Source organism: Macaca mulatta, chromosome 16 (assembly GCF_049350105.2).
Source record: "Macaca mulatta isolate MMU2019108-1 chromosome 16, T2T-MMU8v2.0, whole genome shotgun sequence".
In the NCBI taxonomy this organism is placed as follows: Eukaryota; Metazoa; Chordata; class Mammalia; order Primates; family Cercopithecidae; genus Macaca; species Macaca mulatta.
The window spans coordinates 4,682,526-4,710,386 of NC_133421.1; the positions used below are offsets into that span (position 1 = coordinate 4,682,526).

The window sequence follows — 27,861 nt, forward strand, 5'->3', positions numbered from 1 at the left end:
GCTGAGGTCTGGTAATTAATAGATGTGCTCATTGCTATTGAGTGGTCATTGCTTCGAGGTCCTCCCAATGGACAGAGCTAAGCTATATGCGTATACACAAATACGCACACCTCCTTCTCCTCCGTCTCTCTCCAGAACCATGTGCTTATAACCATACTTTCAATTCCAGGGCAACATCCCAGGGTTCATTCCAGCCCTTCCCCTTTCCATATTTGTTTGTTTGTTTGTTTGGAGATGGAGTCTCACTCTGTCACCCAGGCTGGAGTACAGTGGCATGATCTTGGCTCACTGCAGTCCCCATCTCCCAGGTTCAAGTGATTCTCCTGCCTCAGTCTCCTGAGTAGCTGGGATTACCGGTGCCCGCCACCGCATCCAGCTAATTTTTGTATTTTTAATAGAGATGGGGGTTCACCATATTGGTCAGGCTGGTCTTGAACTCCTGACCTCAAATGTCTACTACCTCAGCCTCCCAAAGTGCTGAGATTACAGGCGTGAGCCACCATGCCCAGCCACCCCTTTCCATATTTGTAACTCCCTTCTGCAACATTAAGCAACCTGGCTCTTATTATGTTATCCATATTATATTTATTTATTTGTTAAATCTTAGAATATACATAAAGTATTTCCATACTACTGTTAAAAATTATAACAAGAGGATAGTATATTTTTTACAGTTAAAGTTTTCTTTATCCTGAACATATAGAGTCAAATTACTATGTTCAAGAGTTACCTGGTTTAGATCTCCTTCCTTTTCTTCAGTGTGGTTTGTTATTAATTTGAAATACAGTTAGATTTGTTTCTAGTTGTATTATTTTTGGTTGGTTTTCTTCTATACTTGATTTTATATACATATCTGTTTGTATGGCTGTATCAACATCTATACCTATAGCTCCATCTATCTGCCTATATGGTATGTTTTATGATACCATATTGTAACACATTCCCCTCCCGCTCCCACTGTCTTTCAAATGAGTAACATAACCACACTGAAAGGGGGCAGGGAGAATTAACCTAGGTAATTCTCTTTTTCTTTTTTTGAAACAGAGTCTCACTCTGTTACCCAGGCTGGAGTGCAATGGCGCGATCTCAGCTCACTGCAATCTCCTCTGCATTCTGGGTTCAAGCACTTCTCCTGCCTCAGCCTTCCAAGTTATAGGCGCCCGCCACCATGCCTGGCTGATTTTTGTATTTTTAGTACAGATGGGGTTTCACCATGTTGGCCAGGCTGGTTTTGAACTCCTGACCTTGTGATCTGCCCACCTCAGCCACCCAAAGTGCTGGGATTATAGGCATGAGCCACCGTGCCCGGCCGGGTTAGTAATTCTAACACAACTGTAAATATATTCTAAAATTGAACTTTTCTTTTCCAGTCTTTTTCTGGAGGAAGAGCAATAAAGTTCGAGGCCACAGAGATGCTGGTGGGATGGACGTGGTTCAGGATCTCAGCTCTGATCACAACTGCAGCAGCTGCACCCAGAGGACCAGTGCTGGATCCCCACTCTGAGGAAGGCAATGGCTGTGCACTTTGGAGCTCATGTTCGCTGGGGATCTGCGGGTGGAGCCGGAGGTATGTCCAGAGCCCGCGGTTTTCTAACATCTGCTGCCCCTTGTTCCCAAACTTCTACCTGCTAGAGGCTCCCAAAGCACCGCGTCTCTCTCGGTATCTCCCCATTTCCTGACCAAGTTTAGAATGACCTTCTCATAAAGACTCCAAGAAAAAACTCACGCTGAAATGAGAATGGCCATGGCTTCACACTTTCTCTATGGTCGCGAGAGATGATTCCCTCCAGGCAAGACATCTTAATTTTAGCAGAGGCCTTTTGTGACTTAATTAAAGGAGTATCATTGCAAATATCACAGATTTTTTTTTTTTTTTGATAGATTGGTTAGCTCTCTAGTTCTACCCAAGAAACAGGCAGATAATAACTTCTCATGGAAGAAATCCCAGTACTGCTGGACCACATCCTTCCCCCTTCCAAGAAACTGCTCCTGAGGGGATGCACAGGGCACGGGAAATGACAAAGCTCCAGTTTCTCAAGGGACACCCCAGGGAGCTCACACGGAGCCTACCTGGAAAATAAATAAATAGGACAAGTCCACTATAGCCCAGGGCTGGAGAACCTAGGATTATTCCAGAGGTCTTGGGGTTAATGAACAGCAATCTCCCATCTGCCATCCTGTTGCAATTGGGGTGCAGCAAAGTTCTGCTGCCACAGAGAGGAAGGGGAACCTGGCCGTGTTCCTCGCGCCACAGGGGGACAACCTCTCAGTTCTCAGGCAGCTTTTTAATGTTTATTTCCAATGATGTAGAGGACAGAAGAGGCAACCGGTCATTGTGATGGTGGCTGACATGGACACAGGCCAGAAGGTAAGCCTCTCAGCTGGGCTGGGACACAAGTCCCGGGAGAGCCTCTGTTCAACACAGAAATTGTGCTGAGAGAATATGAAAGTACCTAAGACATGTTCTCCATCTCCAAGAGTCAAAGTCAAGTAGGGAATAAAGACCTAATGATTTGATAACAAAAATATAATGAAATCTTGACACTTGCACTTTTGGGGAGGAAGGACTATGTAAGTCTAAAAGTCTTTTCAACCCAAAGACAAGAGATTCCCGAGGCAGTTTATGGAGTCAGCAAATGAAATCTTGACACTTGCAGCACTTTGGGAGGCCGAGGTGGGTGGATCATGAGGTCAGGAGTTCAAGACCAGCCTGGCCAAGATGATGAAACCCCATCTCTACTAAAATTACAAAAATTAGCCGGGTGTGGTGGCAGGTGCCCGCAATCCTAGCTACTAGGGAGGGTGAGGCAGGGAATTGCTTGAACCCGGGAGGAGGAGGTTGCAGTGAGCCGAGATTGCACCACTGCACTCCAGCCTGGGCGACAGAGTGAGACTCTGTCTCAAAAAAAAAAAAAAAAAAAATCTTGACACTTGCACTTTTTGGGAGGAAGGACTAAAAGAGTGGATACACATCTGATTAATGGGCCTGCTGGACATCAGCTGGCCAGAAGGAAAAGCTATTGGGGTCCAAATAAAAGCTGTGCATGGCCACTCTTCGTTCCAAAGCACGCCATACCAGTGCATGACATTTGGAATCAAAAGAGTAATGATCCAATCCAGATTCTGCTACTTATCTGGGTGTGACTTTGGAGTAACTCACTCAGCCTCAGTGTGCTCCTTTCACACAGGATGATAGCAAGATCTGTCTCCAGTGACTCTAGAGGGAATTTAGGACATTCTTGGGTCAGGGCTCCTAGATGCAATGCAAGGTTCTGGACTGGATTCCTATTTTAACAAACCAGACAAAAAGGATAGTTTTAGGGAAACCGGAAAAATTTCAATATGGCCCAGTAATAAATAATAATAAGAAATCATCATTAATTGAGTCGGTGTGAAAGCACTATTTGGGGCAAGTGGAAGGTTTTTTTTTTTTTTTTTTTTTTTTTTTTTTTTTTGAGATGTAGGCTGAATACTTAGGGGTGTAATGCCACAATAATTACAATTTACTTTAAAATATTTCAACCTAAAAATGTAAATTTAAAAAGCCTACATAGGGTGCAGATAATATTAATATGAACACTTCAGAGGTGATCATCCATTTTGTAGAGTAAAAACATTTCCTTGAAAATTTCACAGGAAAGCAACAAGAGATAAAAATGATGAGAAAAAAAATGAATAAAGACTGGTAGGTTAAATAATGGCTTCTCAAATATGTCCATATCCAAATCCCTGGAACCTGAGTTACTTTACCTGGTATGTGTCCTGCTACTGCTGCTGCAACAAATTGTCACAAACTTGGTGGCCTAAAACCACAGAAATTCACTTTCTCACAGTTCTGGAGGCGAGAAGTCCAAAATCAAGGTGTCAGTAGGGCCACATTCCCTCCAAGGCTCCAAGGCAGGATCCTTCCCTGTCTCTCCAAGCTTCAGGTGGCCGCAGGGGATCCTTGGCTGCATCACCCTACCTTCTGCCTGATAGTTACAGGGAATAGAGAACTAAAATCCAATGCAAAAATTTGAGAAACTCCAAAGGAAAATATTAGAGCCCTTTGTTCTGAACTAGAAGGAGACTTGCAATTGTAAATCTAAATGGCTCTCAGAATTCTGCAAATAATTATTGAAGAACAGTGACTTATAAACATACATATCCTGGAACTTTTAAATTTCAAAGATAATATTCACCAAACTCTGTTGAGTACAAATCAGCATTTGTTGAGAGTTTACTGTCCAGGGTGCTTTCCAAAGTTCTTTACGTGTTTTATTCAACCTTCACAATACACTAAAAGGAGGAAACTATTTATTATCTCAATTTACAGGTGAGGAAGTTGATGTTTAGAGAAAATACTTAAAATTTTCACATAAGCTGGGCACAGTGGCCTTTGCCTATAGTCCCAGCTACACAAGAGGTTGAGGCAGGAGAATCGCTTGAGCACAGAAGTTTGAGGCTAAAGTGAGCTATGATTGCACCACTGCACTCCAGCCTGGGTGACAGGGCAAGACCCTATCTCTAATCACTTAAAAAATTATTTAAAGTTCATATAACTTTTAAATGGTAGAATCGATACTCAAGCCCATTTCTCTCAAACTCTAAAACTTGGACTCTTGAGCTCTTGTGTTTGACCACAGCAAGTTGATTCCTTCTCATTTTCTAGGTGAACTGGAAGCTCTCTACCCTCCAAGCGGATCTCTGGCAAGAGGCGAGAACAGGTGATGTTTCCTTTACTAACAGTATGACATTCACTCTTTTAACAAATATTAACTGAGTATAAACTATATGCCTGTAAGTATCTGGGGGTAGAAATTATTGCACATAAAAGCCTGGATACAAGGGATGGATGGATAGATAGACACAAGGGAATATGTGTGTGTGTGTGTGTGTGTGTGTATGTATATATGAGCACTAAGTGGCTCAGAGTGGTTGGAATAGAGGAGGGGAGGGTAAGGCAGCGTTTGCATAGATAGAGGAAATCATGCGTTGTTAAAATCATGTTTTAAAGAATACTTAACACAGGTCAATGCATTATAGTTGTCAATACATTTAAAATATTTCAGCATGAAAATGTAAGTTTTAAAAACCTACATAGGGTACCGATAATATTAATATCAATACTCCAGAAGCAATCATCTGTTTTGTAGAGTAAAAACTTAAGACTTCGTCAAAAGTTTCATATGAAAGCAAAAAGAGATAAAAATTATGAGAAAATGGCCGGGCGTGGTGGCTCAAGCCTGTAATCCCAGCACTTTGGGAGGCCGAGGCGGGCGGATCACAAGGTCAGGAGATCGAGACCACAGTGAAACCCCGTCTCTACTAAAAATACAAAAAAAAAAAAAAAAAATTAGCCGGGCGCGGTGGCGGGTGCCTGTAGTCCCAGCTACTCAGGAGGCTGAGGCAGGAGAATGGCGGGAACCCGGGAGGCGGAGCTTGCAGTGAGCCGAGATCACGCCACTGCACTCCAGCCTGGGCAACAGCGTGAGACTCCGTCTCAAAAAAAAAAAAAAAAAAAAAAATTATGAGAAAAAATGAATAAAGACTGGCAGCTTAATAACACAGATAAATGCATTATAATTGCAAATGTGTGAGAATAATATTATATTTGACACAGGTAAAATGGATTGAAAAGTGTTTTAAAAACACATCCTGATAGTATTAAGAAGTGCCCAGGACTTCCAGTGTCACAGGGTAAAAAGGAAGCATCTTCAAAGTGCAGTAGGTTGCTCTGCTGAGGGGGAGCTCCCCGTGGCTGTAGGTCCCTAAGCAGGCAAAACACCTCTCGAGGATGCTGGCGAGAGGATTCTTGAATTGACAGAAAAGATGAACTAGGTGGCCTTTCACAGCACCTCTAATTCCAATGCTAATTCTTTTAACAAAAGGGAGAAACGAGAGATTATAGGTAAGAGAATACCTTGAGGAGTTACAGGTAAGTTGTCACAAGTAAAAGACAGACTCCCATCACTGGTGGGGAAGTCAGGGAAGCTCAGTCCCAGGTCAGGTTCATCTAGATACAGTGCAGGGGAGAGAAGAGTATAGAATCAGCTGTGCTCTACATGCAGCCAGCAACAGACAGGAGCAGAGAGAGGTGAGTGGGGATGAGGAATTGTGTGAACAGCTGGGAGAGGAGGGCTTGGGTCCCATGGGTTGGACAGAAACACCAGGCTGCCAGTGATCTCTGAAGGCCATGTCCTCTCCACTGGAGCAAAGACTCAGGCACTGGGACAGATGCCTGGCTCTACCAGACCCAAGAATGCAGGCTCAGAGCAAGACCCTCATCCACCCCAGGGAAAGGAGCATTCCCGGTACAGTAAAACTGAGCACAGCATGTTCCTGCCAAAGCTTCCCTGCTGAGGCTGGGATGGGTTTCCTGGGAGGATGATGTTAGAGGGAAGGGAACTTGTCCAACTAGTTATGATTCCTCTTACAGACTTTTAGTCTATAACAATGGGTGATTATGTTTCTCCTGTATTTAACCAGCCTTGCATTCCTGGAATCAATCCCACATGATGAAGATGTAGTGTTTTTTTTTCTCCACATCCTTGATAATGCATGTTATTACCTGACTTACTGACTCCAGCCGTCCCAGAGGGTGGGAAGTGGTATCTCATTTTTTTTTTTTTCAGATGAAACAATTTTATTTCACATTTGTCTTTAAAACCACAAGGACACTATTGTCTTCATATAAAAAGGTAAGTACACATACCTATGCTTTCTAGAAAATGATCATGTAGACCCTCACAAAGAAATAATGCATCCTATTATATCGTTTCAGCCAGGTTGCTTGGAAAAAACTCACATCGGAACTGATTCCTTAAACATACCATTGTTCGTTGTCTTTTTCATTACTGAGTTGTATTTGTGTTTTTCTATATTCTAGATAGAAATCCCTTATCTGCTTATGGAATAGGAGAAAATGAAATTTTCTGCTATGTGAGAAGTGAGCTATTCCATAAGCTGTCTTCTCACTTTGCTAATAGTGTCTTTTGAAGCACAAATGTTCTAAATTTTGATGATGTGCAACTTGTCTGCTTTTCATTTTGTTGTGTGCTTTTGGTGTTATATTTAACAAACTATTGCCTTATCCAAAGTCACAATGATTTATGCCTGTATTTCCTCTTACGACTTTTATAACTCTAGCTCTTACATAGGTCTTTAATCCATTTTGAGTTAACTTTGTATATAATCTGAGGTACAAGTTCCAATTCATCCTTTTGCAAGAGTCCCAAAACTGTTTATTGAAGACCAAATAACTTGTGTTTTTTTTTTTTTTTAAACTTTGCGTTCTGGTTTCTAACTCAATTTTTGCTTTAAATATTTTTCTCCTTCCTTTCAATTCAATTTTGTTAGATGCTTAATTCATGTTTTATTCTTTATTGTCGTTCATATAAGTATTTAAGGCAGTGAATATTTTGATTATGGTGTTAACAATATTCTATAGATTCTGATATGTGGTATTACTATTACTGCTATTGTTTTCTAAAAATTCTGGAATTTAGATCTTTATATCTCCTTTGGACCCTAGAGTTATTTAATGAGGATATTCAAACATTTTTTCCAGGTTAAAAGGCCATTTTTATTTTTTGGTTTTGTAATTAATTTCTATTTATGTAATTTTTATTGCATTGTTTTTGTCAGAGATCGTTAATTGAATTATTGCTACTTTTTGGAATTCATTTGAGGTTTTGTCTGTGGCTCTATAAACTGTCTTTAAAAAATGTTCTATAGGAACTTCAAAGTAAAGTGTATTCATTACCATTATTAAAACATACTCATACACACAAATGTACACATTATTTTGATATTTTCTATCCTTCCTTTAATCACTTGATCTGCCTTGGACTGACAAAACCTTTTCTTCTTATTTTTTTTTATTTTAATTTTTTGAGACAGAGTCTTGCTCTGTCGCCCAGGCTGGAGTGCAGTGGCCAGATCTCAGCTCATTGCAAGCTCCGCCTCCTAGGTTCATGCCATTCTCCTGCCTCAGCCTCCCGAGTAGCTGGGACTACAGGCGCTGCCACCTCGCCCGGCTAGTTTTTTATATTTTTAGTAGAGATGAGGTTTCACCATGTTAGCCAGGATGGTCTTGATCTCCTGACCTCTTGATCTGCCCATCTCGGCCTCCCAAAGTGCTGGGATTACAGGCTTGAGCCACCGCGCCCAGCCAACCTTCTCTTTTTATTAATGTGTTTGTTTCTTCGCAGATCTTTTATAGTTTCTACTTTGAGAAAATTTGTTTTATGTGGTACCCAGATATTATAGCTCTTTTTTATTATACTTTAAGTTCTGGGATACATGTGCAGAACGTGCAGGTTTGTTACCTAGGTATATACGTTCCACAGTGGTTTGCTGCACCCATCAACCCATCACCTACATTAGGTATTTCTCTTAATGCTATCCCTCCCCTAAGCCCCAACCCCCCAACAGGCCCTGGTGTGTGATGTTCCCCACCCTGTGTCCAAGTGTTCTCCTTGTTCAACTCCCACTTATGAATGAGAACATGCAGGGTTTGGTTTTCTGTTGCTGTGTTAGTTTGCTGAGAATAATGGTTTCCAGCTTCATCCATGTCCCTGCAAAAGACATGAATTCATCCTTTTTTATGGCTGCATAGTATTCCATGGTGTACATGTGCCACATTTTCTTTATCCAGTATGTCATTGATGGGCATTTGGGTTGGTTCCAAGTCTTTGCTATTGTGAATAGTGCCACGATAAACATACGTGTGTGTGTGTCTTTATAGTAGAATGATTTATAATCCTTTGGGTATATACCCAGTAATGGGATTGCTGGGTCAAATGGTATTTCTGGTTCTAGATCCTCGAGGAATCACCACACTGTCCTCTACAATGGTTGAACTAAGCCAAACTAAGCTTCATAAATTTTATAGATTTTTAAAAACTATTTTGATTGTAGGTTTAATTTTTATAAAGTAGCCTGCATATTGTTTAATTTTGTCCTCCTGAATTCTGTTTTTTTGATATAAGGATCATGCTGTTTTGGTCACATTAGCCTCCCATGCCTTTGCCTATCATTTCATTTTCAATCATTCTGAAATACTTTATTTTAGCAATTTCTCTTATACACAGAATAGAGTTGGGTTTTGCTTTGAGAGTCAATTTAAAGTATGTTTCTTTTAAAAGGTTCATTAAGCTCATTTACATTTATTAACATAACTGATGTGTAGGCCTAGGTGTGCCATATGACTTTGTTTAATATGTAGTCTGCCATTCTCTTTCTGATCATAGGAAGTTTACATAATGCTAATATCTTAATACTTTTAGTCTCTTCTTTCGACAGTGTCTTTTGTTCCTTACTATATACAATGAAATTAACTTGTAAACTTTATTCTCCCTTTTCCACCATTCAATATTACTATTTTTTCAAGAATATTCTTTCTTTATCCTCTTAGACAAGCTTAAGCTTCTATTTGACTTATTTGCTTAATATATTCCTTTTCTCCTAAGTGTCCCTAAGAGATAAACAGAAATAGACTTCCTACTTTCTTCCTTTTCCCATTGATTGGTTAGTTATTTGCATATTATTAGCATATATTGCATTTAGGTATTATCCTGTCACTTTTTTTTAATTATATTTTAAGTTCTAGGGTACATGTGCATAATGTGCAGGTTTGTTACATATGTATACTTGTGCCATGTTGGTGTGCTGCACCCATCAACTCGTCATTTACATCAGGTATAACTCCCAATGCAATCCCTCCCCGCTCCCCATGATAGGCCCCGGTGTGTGATGTTCCCCTTCCCGAGTCCAAGTGATCTCATTGTTCAGTTCCCACCTAAGGGTGAGAACATGCGGTGTTTGGTTTTCTGTTCTTGCGATAGTTTGCTGAGAACGATGGTTTCCAGCTGCATCCATGTCCCTACAAAGGACACGAACTCATCCTTTTTTATGGCTGCATAGTATTCCATGGTGTATATGTGCCACATTTTCTTAATCCAGTCTGTCACTGATGGACATTTGGGTTGATTCGAAGTCTTTGCTATTGTGAATAGTGCCGCAATAAACATACGTGTACATGTGTCTTTATAGCAGCATGATTTATAATCCTTTGGGTATATACCCAGTAATGGGATGGCTGGGTCATATGGTACTTCTAGTTCTAGATCCTTGAGGAAGCGCCACACTGTTTTCCATAATGGTTTAACTAGTATCCTGTCACCTTTAGCCCCACATTCTGATCCTAGTTTAGTTCTACAGTAAATTGATATTCAATGCTTTTCACTTGTATTTTTGCTAAGTTTATTCTAACATTTTCTTGATTATATGAACTTCATCTTCTAATAGAAACCCCAGAAAGAGCCATGGGAACAATAATCCCTGAGTTTATGTTCAAACTCTGTGCTTATCGCCCTTATACAAGTACAGATTGGTTGCCATAAAATTCCTGGCTCATCTTTATATTTCTGAGTTTCTTGTGTTCTTTTATTACTTTCTGGTATAGAAAGTTGCTATTAAGACTGATGCCAACTTGATTTTTTTTCGGAGGAGGAGGAGGAACTGGTTACCTGAAGGATTCTTTGTTTATTTTGAAGGTCTAACAACTTTACTAAGATACTTTTTGGAATTTACTAAGATATATGCCTTTTCAATATGTAGACTAAAATCTTTCAATTCTGGGAAGTTCATTTAAATTTTAAATCTTCTACTCTGAAGTTTACTTTTTTCTTTGGGATTCTGCTTATAATATAATCTTCTTGGTCAGTCTTCTATGCCAATTTCTTTCTCTCTAACTCTTTTACCCCATTCTTTATTTTTGTTTCTTTTGCCTTTCTGATTTCTAGCCTTTATATCCTTTATAATGATTTCTGTATTGTTCATTTAAAAAAAATCTCTGTAACTTAGTCTTCAAAATAAGTGACTGTTGCTTCAATTTCTATCCAGACTTCTCTCAGTTCCTATTTCACACCTTCCTGTGGTCCGGGTATATTTTCTCTGAGTTTATTTCCTATTTGTAGTATTCTTTCACAATTAGTTTTATGACTTTGAAAATTCTTGAAGACATATTGTATTGGAATTTTTCTCAATAGAGACAATTTCCTAGTGAGTTCTCTTAGAAAAAGCTTGACTTTTCAGGGGTTCCTTTTTCATATTTCTCTATAGGTCCAGCAATTTAGTCATTAGTTATGATTCACATTTGAACAATTTGCCTTTTTTCAGTACCAGAGATTTAGCAAGATTAGGGTAACTTGCCCAGATTCTCCATCTGGGGACTCCTTCCATTGCTACAATAATGAAGATTGCTTTATCGCCTGCCTCACCTTTCCTCTTCACCTTTGTTCGGCATGACTTTTTGCCCTGTTTCTTCAGATCTGTACATAACAACTATCCCTCAGGGTTATGTCCTCTCTTTCTAGGCATGACTGTCAGCTGAGGATTTGTAGATTCTGATACTCCCCATTACCCCCTGCCCTACTCACCTACTTTGCTGCTTGGCCTTTACTTTCCGCATTGATGGGGCTGATTCATGGTGTTGTCTTCCACTCATTTCCAAGGTGTTGTGTGTTTTTTTTTAATGTGAGATGTTTCTGACTCTCAGTTTCAATGAAAGTATACATACCTGAGCTTATATTCCTCCTCCTTGTCACTTTGCATGGTTCTCAGTGGAGACATAAGAAAATTAGGATCTAGACAATCACTGTTTAGTCCCAAATACATAATTCAGATATGGTTCCATGCACCCTTTTCTTAATGTAGTTCCCTTTGCATCCTTTTTATTCTTTCTTCAGATATGTACTTGTTGAAAAGGATACCAAAAGCTTCTGAAAGTTTTATCTGTGACTTGATCAAATTATGTTTTAGAACTTCTCGCTTTCACAGACTTCTCAAGGCCATCACCACCGGTCAATGGCTAACACTTCACTCCATTCAGCCCAAGGGTTTACACAGAAATAAAACATACAGAATGCCTTCCTTCTCTGGGTATAGATAGTCAAGGTGCATGTACAGAGAGTGAGAAGACTGATAAATGTTTGCAGACTTGAACTGAATTAAATTGACCCGAACTCCTGTTTGACTCTGTGTTTTAAAATTCTCAGCCTTGAGAAGAATAAATTCAGGAAAGGAAGGTAAGACCTAAGAAAGGAGAAAAGTAGAAACTCTAATCATTTAACATTTATTTAATTTTTCTGTAGTCAAAACACTACTACAGCTACTGTGTGGAAGACATAGCATGTTACAGAATGTACCATTAATACGGGGGCACAAAAATGTTCAAGTGCTGATGAAAAAAATGTGTCATCAAAATCTTGTGGAAGCTTCGTGCAGGAACAGCCTTTCTCTTAGAGAAGGAGCATGAAATGTTAAGTAGTAGGTGGCATTTGTGTGGAAATGTGTGGACTTTTACCAGTCGGAGATGGAGAGAAAAGTCATCCCCCACACAGTGGTCGTAATCATTAGGGCCCTTTACTCCCTGTTGCCTAGTTCTTTCTTCCTTCCTTCATTCCCTTTCCCCGCTTCTGTGGCCCAGGCTGGCATGAGTGTGGTGATCTCGGCTCACTACCAACCTCTGCCTCCCTGGTTCATGTGATTCTCCTGCCTCAGCCTCCTGAGTAGCTGGGACTACAGGCTCCCACTACCACACCCAGCTAATTTTTTTGTATTTTTAGTAGAGACGGGGTTTCACCGTGTTGCCCAGGCTATTCTCGAACTCCTGACCTCAAGCGATCTGCCCACCCAGGCCTCCCAAACTGCTGGTATTTCAGGCCTGAGCCACCGCACCCGGCCTATTGCTGATATTTCTATCCAAATGAAGGCCTCTTCATCAGAACAGCCCTGGCTGCTTCTCCAGTTGTACCCTGCAGTGAGTTACCTGATTGATGAGTTTTGGCCTTCAGCTTCTCTTTTAGGACACATCCTGTTCTATTCTGTTTGAGATTCTGGAGACTATGATTTTTTTCTTTGGAGTCTCACTGACACCTCAAAAAGTAATCTGTACATAGTGGGTCTTTACTAAATAGTTGATTGTTGAATTGGTTTCCAGAAAAATAGATAATATGAAATTGCATCTTTAGAGAATATTGAGTTTTGGGCTTGATGAATCAGAACAGGTACAGTCTTGGGGTCTGAGAGTGGTTTGAAAGCAGGTGAATGGCTGGGAAACTCTGAATCCAACTCATATAAGATTTTAATAGAGGCAGTTATATCTAGACCATTAGATCAAAAATTTCCTGAGGTTAAGGGTTATCACTGTCTTACTTACCTAGCACTGTGCCAGGTCCAGAGTCAGTAATTAAGATGCTTTCATTCATTCATTTTACAGATATTAACTCCTCTGAGAGTACAGCTAAAGACATTTGGGATGAAAAAGAGTGTAGAAAAACAAATGAGAAATGTATTTTAATTACCTCACATTGTATCTCCCACACTTTCCAGCATAGTGTATTTCAGTAAAAATTTACACTGCACATAGTAGATGGCCAATAAAAGTACACTGTCTTTCTTTTTTCTTCCTTAAAGCTCAGAGAATAGCATGCTCACCAATCTAAAGTAAAGCATTTTTACAGACCTGTAATGGGGCTCACTCAAGGTGTTTTTTCTCCGACTTCTGAGCTCCTGGAAGGAGGGAATCAGACTAGTACCTTTGAGTTCCTCCTCTGGGGACTCTCAGACCAGGCACGGCAGCAACACATTCTCTTCCTGTTGTTTCTGTGGATGTACGCGGTCACTGTGGCTGGGAACCTGCTCATTGTCCTGGCCATTGGCACCGACACACACCTCCACACCCCCATGTACTTCTTCCTTGCCAGCTTGTCATGTACAGACATCTTTTTCACCTCCACCACCGTGCCCAAGGCCCTGGTGAACATCCAGACCCAGAGCACGTCCATTTCCTATGCAGGGTGCTTGGCACAGCTCTACTTCTTCTTGACTTTTGGGGACATGGACATCTTTCTCCTGGCTGTAATGGCCTATGACCGCTATGTGGCCATTTGCCACCCACTCCACTATATGATGATCATGAGCCTCCACCGCTGTGCCGTCCTGGTGGCCGCCTGCTGGACCCTCACGAGTCTTGTCGCCATGACTCACACCTTCCTCATATCCCAGCTTTCCTTCTGCTCTAAGATCATTCCTGACTTCTTCTGTGATTTGGGACCGCTGATGAAGGTGTCTTGCTTTGACACCCAGGTCAATGAGCTTGTGCTCCTGTTCCTAGGGGGAACAGTCATTTTAATCCCTTTTATGCTCGTCCTGGGCTCTTATATCCAAATTGTTTCGGCCATCCTTAGGGCGCCCTCTGCCCAGGGAAGGCGCAAGGCCTTCTCTACCTGCGGCTCTCACCTCGTTGTTGTTGCTCTGTTCTTCGGGACGGTGATCAGGGCGTATCTGTGCCCCTCATCCTCTTCCTCTAGCTCAGTAGAGGAGGATACAGCGGCTGCTGTCATGTACACAGTGGTGACTCCCCTGCTGAACCCCTTTATTTATAGCCTGCGGAACAAGGACATGAAGGCTGCAGTGGTTAGACTTCTCAAGGGCAGAGTCTCCTTCTCACAGGGCCAGGGCCAGTGACTTCTGCTGAGAAACTGAAGGTGTTCTCCTTCCCCTCCAGTGAGGGGCTTGACAGAAATTTCTACCTCAAAGTGTCTCATTTCTGAATCCCACATATCCCTTATCAGCACTCCCCTCCCCAAGTGCCCACTGCAAGTTTGGTATTATAAAGGGAAATCAATGTTTTGCTTTGTGCTTAATCTGTTAAGAGCTCCTTATTTGCTTATTTAACTTATTAATAATTTTTTAAAAGGAGGCATGACTTTTGCAATGCTTTTAATTCTAAAAGCCTGTGTAGCCTTTTATATGCTAGTTTATTAAAACTTAATGAGGTCATGGAAAGTGGGCTAATGACAATATTTAGCAATAAAGTCAATCAGATGGCAAAGACTTTACAAATTTAAGTGAACAAGTGTATGTTTTCCTACAAAAATAGGAAATTATACAAATACTTATTGTCTCAAGGTTATGAATCAAAAATATTTGCAGCTATTAAAACAAAGCTGTCAACGATATAGGAGTGATCTATGTTCTCTTAGTAAAAAGATTTACAAACAATTTGTAATGAGATGATATAATAAATGTAAGTTATATATTATGGTAACTAGTGTGTAGTTATTTCTTTTTCTTTTTTTTTGAGATGGAGTCTCACTCTTATTGCCCAGGCTGGAGTGCAATGGCACGATCTCAAGCTCACTGCAACCTCTGCCTTCCAGGTTCAAGCGATTCTCCTGCCTCAGCCTCCCAAGTAGCTGAGATTATAGGTGCCTGCCACCACGCCTGGCTATTTTTTATATTTTTAGTAGAGACAAGGTTTTACCATGTTGGCCAGGCTGGTCTTGAACTCCTGACCTGCAGTGATCCACCCACTTCGGCCTCCCAAAGTGCTGGGATTACAGGCATGAGCCGCCACGCCCAGCCATGTGTAGTTATTTCTAGCTTTCTTCCTTATCTGCTTAAGTCGTGGCTGACTGTGAGTGTTGTGTGTGTGTATCTGCCTATAGCCCATGCAGGTCTGGGTCAAAAACTGGGATGCCAGCCATCTTGAGGAATTTGACAGAGAGTTGTGGACCACACATATTTTTGCTTCCTTGTGCTGAGTAGCACACCCCATCTCCCACAAGAGGGGTAAGGCTGTCAGTGGTAGTGACTTGGTCCAGGAGGCAGAGGATGCCTTCAGAAAGGAGGAGACTGTCGAGAGAAACTGAGGAGGTACATGAGATTCGTGTTCAATGCAGTCCATGCCTGTGCTACTTAGATCCATTTGCAGTTCCCCATTGTATCCAGCTCTCATCCTATGATTTGGAGCCTCTATGTGTTGTTAAAATGAATTCAGCCTCATTCCTTCTCAAACAGGGTGGGTATATGCCCCATAACTCAGAATTCCCTTTAAGTTGGTGGCCAGTTAGGAGATGGTAAGATTGCATAAAAGTGTAATCAAAACAAGATACAGTCCATACTACTGTTGGTTGTCCCAAAGCTGTAATTGCAGATAATTAGCTTGACTCTCTACTACCTATTGAATGAATTAGACCTTCAACTATTAGAGGTTTTAGTTATTCTGCTTTTTTTGTGTGTGTTATGACTAAAATGCTTATTAGCATTTATTACCATCTATGGAATTAATATGAAAGTTCATGGCATAAGCCATAAATCTTCATGGTAATCAATATCAATTATCTCAGTTAAAAAATGACTCATCTTTTTCTGTTGGTCTACTACATGAAGAGCATGAAATGGTCAGGGGCAGTTGGTTTTATTTTAGTGGATTAGTTAAAGAGAGGTAAGGCTTCCACACTTCACTTGAACTGGTAAAATGATGGAAACAGTAAAATGTGATAAATTATGTATGTATGTTTAATGTAATACCTACAGCAGCCGCTAAAAAACTATACAAAGGGATATACTCAAAAACACAATAAATGAATCAAATGTTAAAGCAACTCACAAGAAGGCAGGAAAAAGAAAACACATAGAAACAAAAAATAAAATGGCAAATTTAAATATGAACATATTGTTAATTATATTACATGTAAAAGGTCTCAATGCACCAATTAAAAGACAGAAGTTGGCAGAGTGGATTCAAAATAAACATTACCCAACTCTATGTTGTCCACAAGAAGCTCACCTCAAATATTACAGCTTAGGTTGAAAGGAAAAGAATGGAGAAAGAAATATAAACATCAATGAAAAGAAAGAGATGTGGCTGTATATATTTCACATAAGTGGATTTCAAAGTAAAGAAAATTACCAGTGACAGGGATATTATAATAAAGGATTCAATCCACCAAGAAGACATAGCAATCCTGAAAACGTATTCATCATACAGTTGAAATGCAAAATATGTGAGAAAAAAACTGAAAGAGACATAGACGAATGTTCACAATTATAGTTGAAGACTTCAAAACCCCTCTCTCAACAATGATAGAATAACTAGACAGAAGATCAGTAAGGATATGGGATAACTCTACAACAGCGGTAACCAACAGTATCTATTTGACATTTATAGACCACCCCCTTCAATAACAGCAGAACTAACATTATTTTCAAGTGCCCCCTGAATATATACCATGATAGATCATATACTGGGGTATAAGACAAACTCCAACAAATTTAGAATAATTGAAATCATACATCATACGGAGTGTGTTCTCTGACCACAATGCAATCAGCCTAGAAATCAATAACAAGAAGAAAATCTCCAGACACTCAAAAACTAAACAACACATTTATTAATAATCCACGGGGAAGTCACAAGTATAATTTTAAAAAAAATCGAGCTGAATTAAAATGAAAATATAACATATCAGAATTTGTGGAACAAAGCTAGAACAGTGATAAGAAGAAAATATATAGCACTGAATACATACATTAGAAAAGAGGAAAGTCTCAAATCAAGAATCTAAGTTCTCATTTAAGAAGCCTAGACAAGAGCAAAATAAATTCAAAGCAAATAGAAGCAAGTAATAATGATAGGATCAAAAATCAATGAAATTGAACATAAAAAACAACAGAGAAAAATCAATGAAGTGAAGACCCGGTTCTTTGTAAAGATGAATAACAAATCCCTAGCAAGATTGACAAAGAAACAACGGAGAAGACAATATAAGAACTGAAATAAGGCATATCACTACAGACCCTGCAGACATACAAGAGAGAGGAGGATACTATTAGGAATTCTAAACACACAATTTTGACAATGAAGATAAAGTGAACGAATTCCTCAAAAAATACAAACTACCACAACTCATCCAATGTGAAATAGATCATTTGAGTAGACTTACAGCTCTTAAGGTAATTGAATTAACAATTTCATAACACCTCAAAAGAAATATATAGGTCCAGATAGTTTCACTGGAAAACTCCATCAAAAAGAGGAATTAACACAAATTCTACATAATCTCTTCCAAAAACAGAAAAGGAGAGAAGAGATTACCCTGATGCCAAAACCAGATGACGAGTACAGACACAGAGAACTACAGACCAATATCCTTATGAATATAAATGCAAAAATTCATAACATCAAATTCAGCAATATATAAAAGAAATTACATACCATGATCAAGTGGGGTTTATTCCAGGTATGCATGGTTGGTTCAATAGTTGAAAACCAGTCAATCCAATCCAGCATACTAACAGCCTAAAGAAGAATTACATGATCCTACTAATTGATACAGTAAATGGATTTGACAACATTTAACACCCTTTTCATAAATTTTTTAAAATAAAACCTCAGATGGAGAGGAATGAAGAGGAATTTCCTCAACTTGATAAAAAGCATCTACAAAAAACCTATGACTAACATTATACTGGAGGTTATGAGGAAAGACTAAATTTTTACACATGAAAATTGGGGACAGATCAAGAATGTTCACTGTCATTACTCTTATTCAATAAAAAACTGGAAGTTATGTCCAGTGCAATAAGATAAGGAAATAAAAGGCATACATGCAGAAATAAAGAAATGAAATTGTCACCATTTTCAGATGATATGATTCAGAGGACATAGAAAATTCCAAGAAATGTCTTTAAAAATCTAAAAACAAAAACAAAATGTAAAAAATGCTTATGTGAGTTCAGAAAGGTCATGAAATGCATGATAAACATACAAAAATCAGCTGTATATCTATATAGCCGCGATAAGCATGCAGACACCAAACTTAAAAATACAAAAGCATTGACAATCACACTCAGGAAAATAAAACAAATGTAAATGTTAAAACAAAAATCTTAAAAACATATGTACACAACGGTTTTTTTGTTTGTTTGTTTTTTGTTTTTTTTGAGACAGAGTCTCGCTCTGTTCCCCAGGCTGAAGTGCAATGGCGGGATCTCAGCTCACAGCAACCTCTGCCCCCCGGGGTTCAAGCAATTCTCCTGCCTCAGTCTCCCAAGTAGCTAGGACTACAGGTGCGCACCACCATGCCCAGCTAATTTTTGACATGTACAGGATTTTTATGTTGAAAACTACAAAACACTGCTGAAAAAAATCAAGAAGACCTAGATAAATGGAGAGACAGAATATGTTCATGAATTGTGAAATTTAACGTAGTCAAGTTGCCAATTCTCCTCAAATTGAGATTTAGGTTTAATTCAATTCCTATCAAAATTCCAGCAGGATTTTTTAAGATATAAACAAGATTATTCTAAAATGTATAAGAAAATACAGAGGGGAGGGGCCATGATGGCTGACTAGAAACAGCTGCAGTCAGAGGCTCCCACTTAGAAGAACGAAAATGGCAGCTGAGGTATCCAGGTTCTCTCACTGGGACTGACTAGGCAGTTGGCATAACCCATGGAGCGTGAGGAAAAGCAGGGTGGTACGATGGCCCACCTGGGAGCCACACAGGGCAAGAGGAGCTCCCACCCCCAGCCAAGGGAGGTGGGGAGTGATGGTGCTACCCTGCCCAGGGAACCACACTTTTCCCCCGGATCCGTGCAACCCACAGATCAGGAGATTCCCTTTGGGAGTCCAAGCACAGAGCTGTGCAGACTCTCAGCGGCCACTCAACTGGAGATTGCCTAAGACTATCGAGTTTCGGGGGGAGGGGGATCTGCCGTCATCACTGCAGCTGGTGGCTGCCTAAGAAAACTGAGCTCCCTCCCGGGCGCGGTGGCTCACACCTGTAATCCCAGCACTTTGGGAGGCCGAGGTGGGTGGATCACCTGAGGTCAGGAGTTCAAGACCAGCCTGGCCCACATGGTGAAACCCTGTCTCTACCAAAATACAAAAAAAAAAAAAAAAAAAAGCCAGGCATGATGGTGGGTGCCTGTAATCCCAGCTACTCAGGAGGCTGAGGCAGGAGAGTCATCTGAATCAGCGAGGTGGAGGTTGCAGTGAGCCAAGATCATGCCACTGCACTCCAGCCTGGGCGACACCGCAAGACTCTGTCTCAAAAAAAAAAAACAAAAAAAAAAAAAAAAAAAACCACACACACACAAAAACAAGGCTGAGCTCCCAGGGGAGGGGTGGCAGCCATCACTGCGGCTCCAGTCGGCCGTTTTTCCCCTGCCAGTACGGGGGACACTGGACACTTTGGATGAATTTCCTACAGCACAGCACAGCGGCTGTGGCAGATCATGGCCAGACTGCCTCTTTAGGCTGGACCCTGACCCATTCCTCCTCGTGGCTTGGCTCCCTGCAGGAATTTCACCAACTCCAGGCAAGAGTTTAGGGACAAAACTGATCTCCCTGGAACTGAGCCCCTGGGTGGAGGGGGGGCCATGGTCTCCGCGGATCAGCAGACTTCGTCTTTCCCCCTGCTGGCTCTGAGGAATCTGGGCAGTCCAAATGAGTGGGTTCCACCAATTGCAGCATACCCCCTCAGCCAAGGGGCTGCCAGAGTGCTTTGTTAAGCAGGTCCCAGATCAAGTGCCTCATGACTGGGTGAAAACCCTCAACAGGGGTCGCTAGACACCTTATACTATAGTATTCCCGCTGGCATCAGGTCAGTGCCCCTCTGGGACAGAGATCCCAGAGGAAGGAGCAGGAAGCCATTTTTGCTGTTCTGCAGCTTCCTCTGGTAACACCTCCAGGTGTAGGAGGGACCCAGGAAACAGGCTCTGGAGTGAACCACAGCAAACGGCAACAGCTCTGTGAAAGAGGGGCCTGACTATTAAAAGAAAAACAACCGGAAAGCAAAAACCACCACAACAAAAAAGTCCCCCACAAAAACTCCATCCAAAGGTCCGCAACCTCAAAGATCGAAGCTAGAGAAACTCATGAAGATGAGAAATAATCAATGAAAAAATACTGAAAACTCAAAAAAGCCAGAGTGCCTCTTTTTCCTCCAAATGATGGTGACACCTCTCCAGCAAGGGCACAGAACTGGGTGAAAGCTGAGATGGATGAATTGACAGAAGTAAGCTTCAGAAGGTGGGTAATAATGAACTTCACTAAGCTAAAGGAGCACATTCTAACCCAATGTAAAGAAGCTAAGAACCATGATAAAACATTACAGCAACTGTTAACCAGGAAAACCAGTTTAGAGAGGAATGTCACTGAGATCTGATGGAGCTGAAAAACACAACATGAGAACTTCACAACACAACCACAGTATCAACAACACGAGAACTTCACAACGCAACCACAAGTACCAATAACCAAACAGACCAAACAGAGAAAAGAATTTGAGCTGGAAGACTATCTTGAAATAAGACAGGCAGACAAGATTGGAGGAAAAAGAATGAAAAGGAACAAACAAAACCTCCAAGACATGTGGGACTATGTAAAAAGATTGAACCTCTGATTGAAACAAGTATCTGAAAGAGATGGGGAGAATGGAAACAAGTTGGAAAACACACTTCAGGGTATTATCCAGGAGAACTTCCCCAAGCTAGCAAGACAGGGCAACATTCAAATTCAGGAAACACAGAGAATATCATAGGATACTTCACGAGAAGATTAACTCCAGGACACATTATCATCAGATTCTCCAAGGTCAAAATGAGAGAAAAAATGTTAATGGCAGCCAGAGAGAAAAGTCAGGTCACCTACAAAGGGAAGCCCATCAGACTGACAGTGGATCTCTCAGCAGAAACCTTACAAGTCAGAAGAGAGTGGGGGTCAATATTCAACATTCTTAAAGAAAAAGTTTTCAACCCAGAATTTCATATCCAGCCAAACTAAGCTTCATAAGCAAAGGAGAAATAAAATCCTTTACAGACAAGCAAATGCTGAGAGATTTTGTCACTACAAGAGCTCCTGAAGGAAGCACTAAATATGGAAAGGAAAAACCCATACCAGCCACTGCAAAAAACACACCAAAATATAAAGACCAATGACACTATGAAGAAACTGCATTAACCAGTGTGCAAAATAACCAGCTAGCATCATGATAGGATCACATTCACACATAACAATAACTTTAAATGTAAATGAGCTAAAAGACACAGAGTGGCAAATTGCATAAAGAGTCAAAACCCATCCGTGTGCTGTATTCAGGAGATCCATCTAACATGCAAAGACACATATAAGCCCCAAAAAAAAGGGATAGAGGAAAATTTACCAAGCAAATGGAAAGCAAAAAAAGTAGGGGTTGCAATCCTAGTCTATGACAAAACGGACTTTAAACCAACAGACATCAAAAAAGACAAAGAAGGGTATTACGTAATTGTAAAGGGATGAATGCAACAAGAAGAGCTAATGATCCTAAATATGTATGCACCCAATACAGAAGCACTGAGATTCATAAAAGAGGTTCTTAGAGACCCACGAAGACATTTGAAGTCTCCCACTATTATTGTGTGGGAGTCTAACACCCCGATCTAATCGAGACAGAAAATTAACAAGGATATTCAGGACTTGAACTCAGTCCTGGATCAAGTGGACCAAATAGACATCTATAGAACTCTCCACCCCAAATCAACAGAATATATTTTCTTCTCAGTGCCACAGGGCACTTATTCTAAGATCGACCACATAATTGGAAGTAAAACACTCCTCAGCAAATGCAAAATAAATGAAATCATAACAGTCTGTCAGACCACAGTGCAATCAAATTAGAACTGAGGATTAAGAAACTCACTCAAAACCACACAACTACATAGAAATTGAACAACCTGCTCCTGAATGACCCCTGGGTAAATAACAAAACTAACACTGAAATTAAGAAGTTATTTGAAACCAATGAAAACAAACAATGTACCAGAATCTCTGGGACACAGCTAAAACAGTGTTAAAAGGGAAATTTATAGCATTAAATGCCCACATCAGAAGGCTGGAAAGATCTCAGATCAACACTCTAACATCACAATTAAAAGAATTAGAGAAGCAAGAGCAAACAAATCCAAAAGCTAGCAGAAGACAAGAAATAACTTTAAGATCAGAGTGGAACTGAAGGAGGAAGAGACATGAAAAACCCTTCTTCAAAAAAAATCAATGAATACAGGAGCTGTTTTTTTTTTAAAGTTAACAAAATAGATAGACCACTAGCTAGACTAGAGAAGAATCAAATAGACAAAAAAATGATATAAGGGGTATCACCACTGACCCCCCCCAGAAATACAAACTACAAAGAATGCTATAAACACCTCTACACAAATAAACTAGAAAATCTAGAAGAAATGGATAAATTTGTGAACGCATGCACCCTCCCAAGACTAAACCAGGAAGAAGTAGAATCCCTGAATAGACCAATAACAACTACCAAAATTGAGGCAGTAATGAATAGCCTACCAACCCAACACTGCCCAGGACCAGATAGATTCACAGCCGAATTCTACCAGAGGAACAAAGAGGAGCTGCTACCATTCCTTCTGAAACTATTCCAAACAATTGAAAAGGAGGGACTCCTCCCTAACTCATTTTATGAGGCCAGCATCACCCTGATACCAAAACCTGGCAGAGACACAACAAAAAAAGAAAACTTCAGACCAGCATCCCTGATGAACCATGATTCAAAAATCCTCAATAAAATACTGGCAAACTGAATCCAGCAGCACATCAAAAAACTTATCCACCACAATCAAGTCAGCTTCATCCCTGGGATGCAAGACTGGTTCAATAAATGTAATCCATCAGATAAACAGAAACAATGACAAAAACCACATGCTTATCTTAATAGATGCAGAAAAGGGCTTCAATAAAATTCAACATCCCATCATGTTAAAAACTCCCAATAAACTAGATATTATCTCAAAATAATAAGAGCCATCTATGACAAATCCATAGCCAACATCATACTGAATGGGCAAAAGCTGGAAGCAATCCCTTTGAAAACTGACACAAGACAAGGATGCCCTCTCTCGCCACTCCTATTCAACACAGTATTGGAAGTTCTGGCCAGGACAATCAGGCAAGAGAAAGAAATAAGGGGTATTCAAATAGGAAGAGAATCTGTTTGCAGATGACATGATTCTATATTTAGAAAGCCCCATAGTCGGCCCAAAAACTCCTTAAGCTGGTAAGCAGCTTCAGCAAAATCTCAGGATACAAAATCAATGTGAAAAAATCACAGGCATTCCTATACACCAACAACAGACAAGCCAAGAGCGAAATCATGAATGAGTTCCCATTCACAATTGCTACAAAGAGAATAAAATACCTAGGAATATAGCTTACAAGGGATGTGAAGGACCTCTTCAGGGGGAACTAAAAACCACTGTTCAAGGAACTAAGATGACACAAAAAATGGAAAAACAATCCATTCTCATTTATAGGAAGAATAAATAACATGAAAATGGCCATACTGCCCAAAGTAATTTATAGGTTCAATGCTATTCCCATCAAACTACTATCGACATTCTTCACAGAATTAGAAAGCACTTCTTTAAATTTCATATGGAACCAAAAAAAGTGCCCGTATAGCCAAGACAATCCTAAGCAAAACAAAAACAAAAACAAAAACAAAGCTGGAGGCATCATGCAACTTGACTTCAAACTATACTACAAGGCTACTGTAACCAAAACAGCATGGTACTGGTACCAAAACAGACACGTAGCCCAATGGAACAGAGACCTCAGAAATAATACCATGTATCTACAACCATCTGATCTTTGATGAACCTGACAAAAACAAGCAATGGGGAAAGGATTCCCTATTTAATAAATGGTATTGGGAAAACTGGCTAGCCATATGCAGAAAAATGAAACTGGACCCCCTTCTTACACCTTGTACAAAAATTAAGTCAAGATGGATTAAAGACTTAAGACCTAAACCCATAAAAACTCTAGAAGGAAACCTAGGCAATACCACCCAGGACATAGGTATGGGCAAAGACTTCATGACTAAAACACTAAAAGCAATGGCAACAAAAGCTAAAATTGACAAGTGGGATCTAATTAAAGAGCTTCTGCACAACAAAAGAAACTATCATCAGAGTAAACAGGCAACCTACAGAATGAGAGAAAATTTTTGCAATCTATGCATCTGACAAAGGGCTAATATCCAGAACCTACAAAGAATGTAAATTTAGGAAAAAAACAACCCCATCAAAAAGTGGGCAAAGGATATGAACAGACACTTCTCAAAAGAAGATATTTATGCAGCCCACAAACATGGAAAAAAAAAAACTCATCATCACTGGTCATTAGAGAAATGCAAATCAAAACCACAAGGAGATACCATCTCACACCAGTTAGAATGGCGATCATCAAAAAGTCAGGAAACAACAGATGCTGGAGAGGATGTGTAGAAATAAGAATGCTTTTACACTGTTGGTAGGAGTGTAAATTAGCTCAACCATTGTGGAAGACAGTGTGGCAACTCCTCAAGGATCTAGAACCAGAAATACCATTTGACCCAGCAATCCCATTACTGGGTATATACCCAAAGGATTATAAATCATTCTACTATAAAGACACATGCACACGTATGTTTACTGCGGCACTGTTCACAATAGCAAAGACTTGGAACCAACCCAAATGCCCATCAGTGATAGACTGGATAAAGAAAATGTGGCACATACACACCATGGAATACTATGCAGTCATGAAAAGGATGAGTTCCTTTCCTTCGCAGGGACATGGATGAAGCTGGAAACCATTATTCTCAGCAAACTAACACAAAAACAGAAAACCAAACACTGCATGTTCTCATTCATAAGTGGGAGCTGAACCATGAGAACCCATGGACACAGGGAAGGGAACATCACACACTGGGGCCTGTCAGGGGGTGGAGTGCTATTGGAGGGATAGCATTAGGAGAAATACCTAATGTAGATGATGGGTTGATGGGTGCAGCAAACTACCATAGCATGTGTATACCTGTGTAACAAACCTGCACGTTCTGCACATGTGCCCCAGAACTTAAAGTATAATAAAAAAAGAAACTGACCTGAGGAAATATTTTTGTGCTTACTTCATAGTTTAAACTAGACTATATATAAAGATAATACAACTCCTCCTAAAATCTTACTAAGACAGTCATTAATGAATAATAAAATAAAAACAAAAGCAAAGGAAAGAATGACCACAGGATTGAAGATGAGACAAAATTCAAGAGGTGAGATGGAGGAATAGAACTAGGGTTATCACATAGTTAGTTGTCGGTTATTACTACAGTCTTAATATTCAGATTAAGTGGTGAGTCCAGGGGTGTTTATGAAATTATGATAGTTGCATAGATACATAGTTAAAAGCTCTGAATGAAACAGTGAAGAGAGTTTCTCTTTAATTAAGAATGGATAGATAAGAGAGCAGTAAGGGAGGAGAGGACAGTGATGAGACCAGGAGTTTAATTAAATTAGACATCTCTTAAAGCAATCTAGGGAAGAGAAAGTGAAGATACATAATGAATACAAGACTAATTTTGCTGTTATGGATAAAGTCAGTAAGGTCTAATGGAATTAGGTGTTTATTCTCCATAGTGAAATAGTAAGTACCAAAGAGGATAGATACTATATAAGAAGGTATCCTTCTTTGCATCTATGATCTAGATGCAAATGTAGTGTGGAAATGGAAACCATAGAATGAATTATTATGATAGCAATAAGTAAGAAGATGTCCACAAGATTTTGAGTTTGAGTCACACACAAAAAAGATGCCCTTAATGACAGTAGTGAACAAAAGAGCAATTTCAGAAAAAAATAGTTCCATTTTGGGTGTGTTTTTAGTGTTCCTGTGACTCTTGTGGATGTATTGAATTAAATAGTAGAATGAAGATATAAAGTTTTGGAGCAAAATTAACAGAACATGGATCAGAGGGGAGCTGATAAGTCAAGTTTTCAACAAAGAATTCATTGCAGAATGAGTGAACTTCAAGAAAAGGAGCCAGGATGGAGAATGAGGATTCTAGTTGGGGAAGGAAGACACTTGTACAGTCAAGACTTGATGTCCCTCCAGGTCAAACTATGTGTGTGTCTCCCTTTTCTATCAGCCAAGGGACATAGCACAGTGTATTGTCCTGCACTATTAACTGAGCACTCAAATACTTCTTTTAGAAAAATGAAACAAGGAAGAAAGGGATAAATGCTATAAAAGAAGTTAAAAATGTGCCACATAGGTTCAGAGACAGTAGCCATTTCATTACATATGAAATGTACGTATGTATGTGGGTGTGTGCCTTTAGTATATCACATATATTATTGTCTCTTTTCGTTTTCAACATAGTCCTGTGGCACAGATGGCAGTAGCCCTCCTTCCAGATGAAGAAGTCACATCTCTAAAAGATGAAGTGACTTAGCCCATGTCTTTCTTTTTTTTTTCTTTTTGAGACAGAGTCTCACTCTGTGGCCCAGGCTGGAGTGCAGTGGCACGATCTCGGCTCACTACAACCTCCACCTCCCGGGTTCACGCCATTCACCTGCCTCAGCCTCCCAAGTAGCTGGGACTACAGGTGCCCGCCACCATGCTTAGCTAACTTTTTGTATTTTTAGTAGATACGGGGTTTCACCATGTTAGTCAGGAGGGTCTCAATCTCCTGACCTCGTGATCTACCCGCCTCAGCCTCCCAAAGTGCTGGGATTACAGGCATGAGCCACCATGCCTGGCCAAGATGGGGTTTCACCATCTTGGCCAGGCTGGTCTCGAACTCCTGACCTCAGGTGATCCACCCACCTCGGCCTCCCAAAGTGCTGGGATTACAGGCGTGAGCCGCCGTGCCCGTCTGCCCATGGCTTTCCATTAGAAAAATGCAGATCTTGTATTTGAGCCCAGTTTCCCTCATGGTGAATGCTCTTCCTCTGACTCCACAGCCGGCCTACAGAGGGAACGTAGAATAATGAGGAGAGACACCTAAGCAAGGCAGGATGTGTGCACCAGCAGGAAACACAGCTGGAAGTTTAACAAGCAGAGGGGACGCTCCACTCATGGTAATAATCCTTTTTATAATTCCTATTTATTTATTGCTTTTTAAGTTATTCTCCTTTCTCTTCTGTTTGCATTTGCTGCTGTAGGATTTCAATATACATGCTTAGCTTCTCACAGTC

The 27,861-nt window shown here is 40.3% G+C and overlaps 1 protein-coding gene and 1 long non-coding RNA gene across 2 annotated transcripts; both read left to right on the forward strand.

The window, feature by feature from the left end:
- Positions 1-753: 753 nt before the first annotated feature.
- Positions 754-27,726, forward strand: LOC144335246 (uncharacterized). The gene is made up of 4 exons (XR_013405923.1): positions 754-1,567; positions 4,652-4,706; positions 6,615-6,680; positions 27,628-27,726. It is a non-coding gene; the product is annotated as an uncharacterized LOC144335246 (long non-coding RNA).
- Positions 13,516-14,567, forward strand: LOC721408 (olfactory receptor 1P1). Its single transcript, XM_015118276.3, has one exon. It carries the CDS (start codon positions 13,516-13,518, stop codon positions 14,512-14,514), a length of 999 nt encoding a protein of 332 aa, XP_014973762.3. The 3' UTR covers positions 14,515-14,567.
- Positions 27,727-27,861: the final 135 nt, after the last annotated feature.

Excerpts from the sequence above, each read along its gene's own strand:
- LOC721408 (XM_015118276.3), top strand. The coding sequence starts at position 13,516 with ATGGGGCTCACTCAAGGTGTTTTTTCTCCGACTTCTGAGCTCCTGGAA.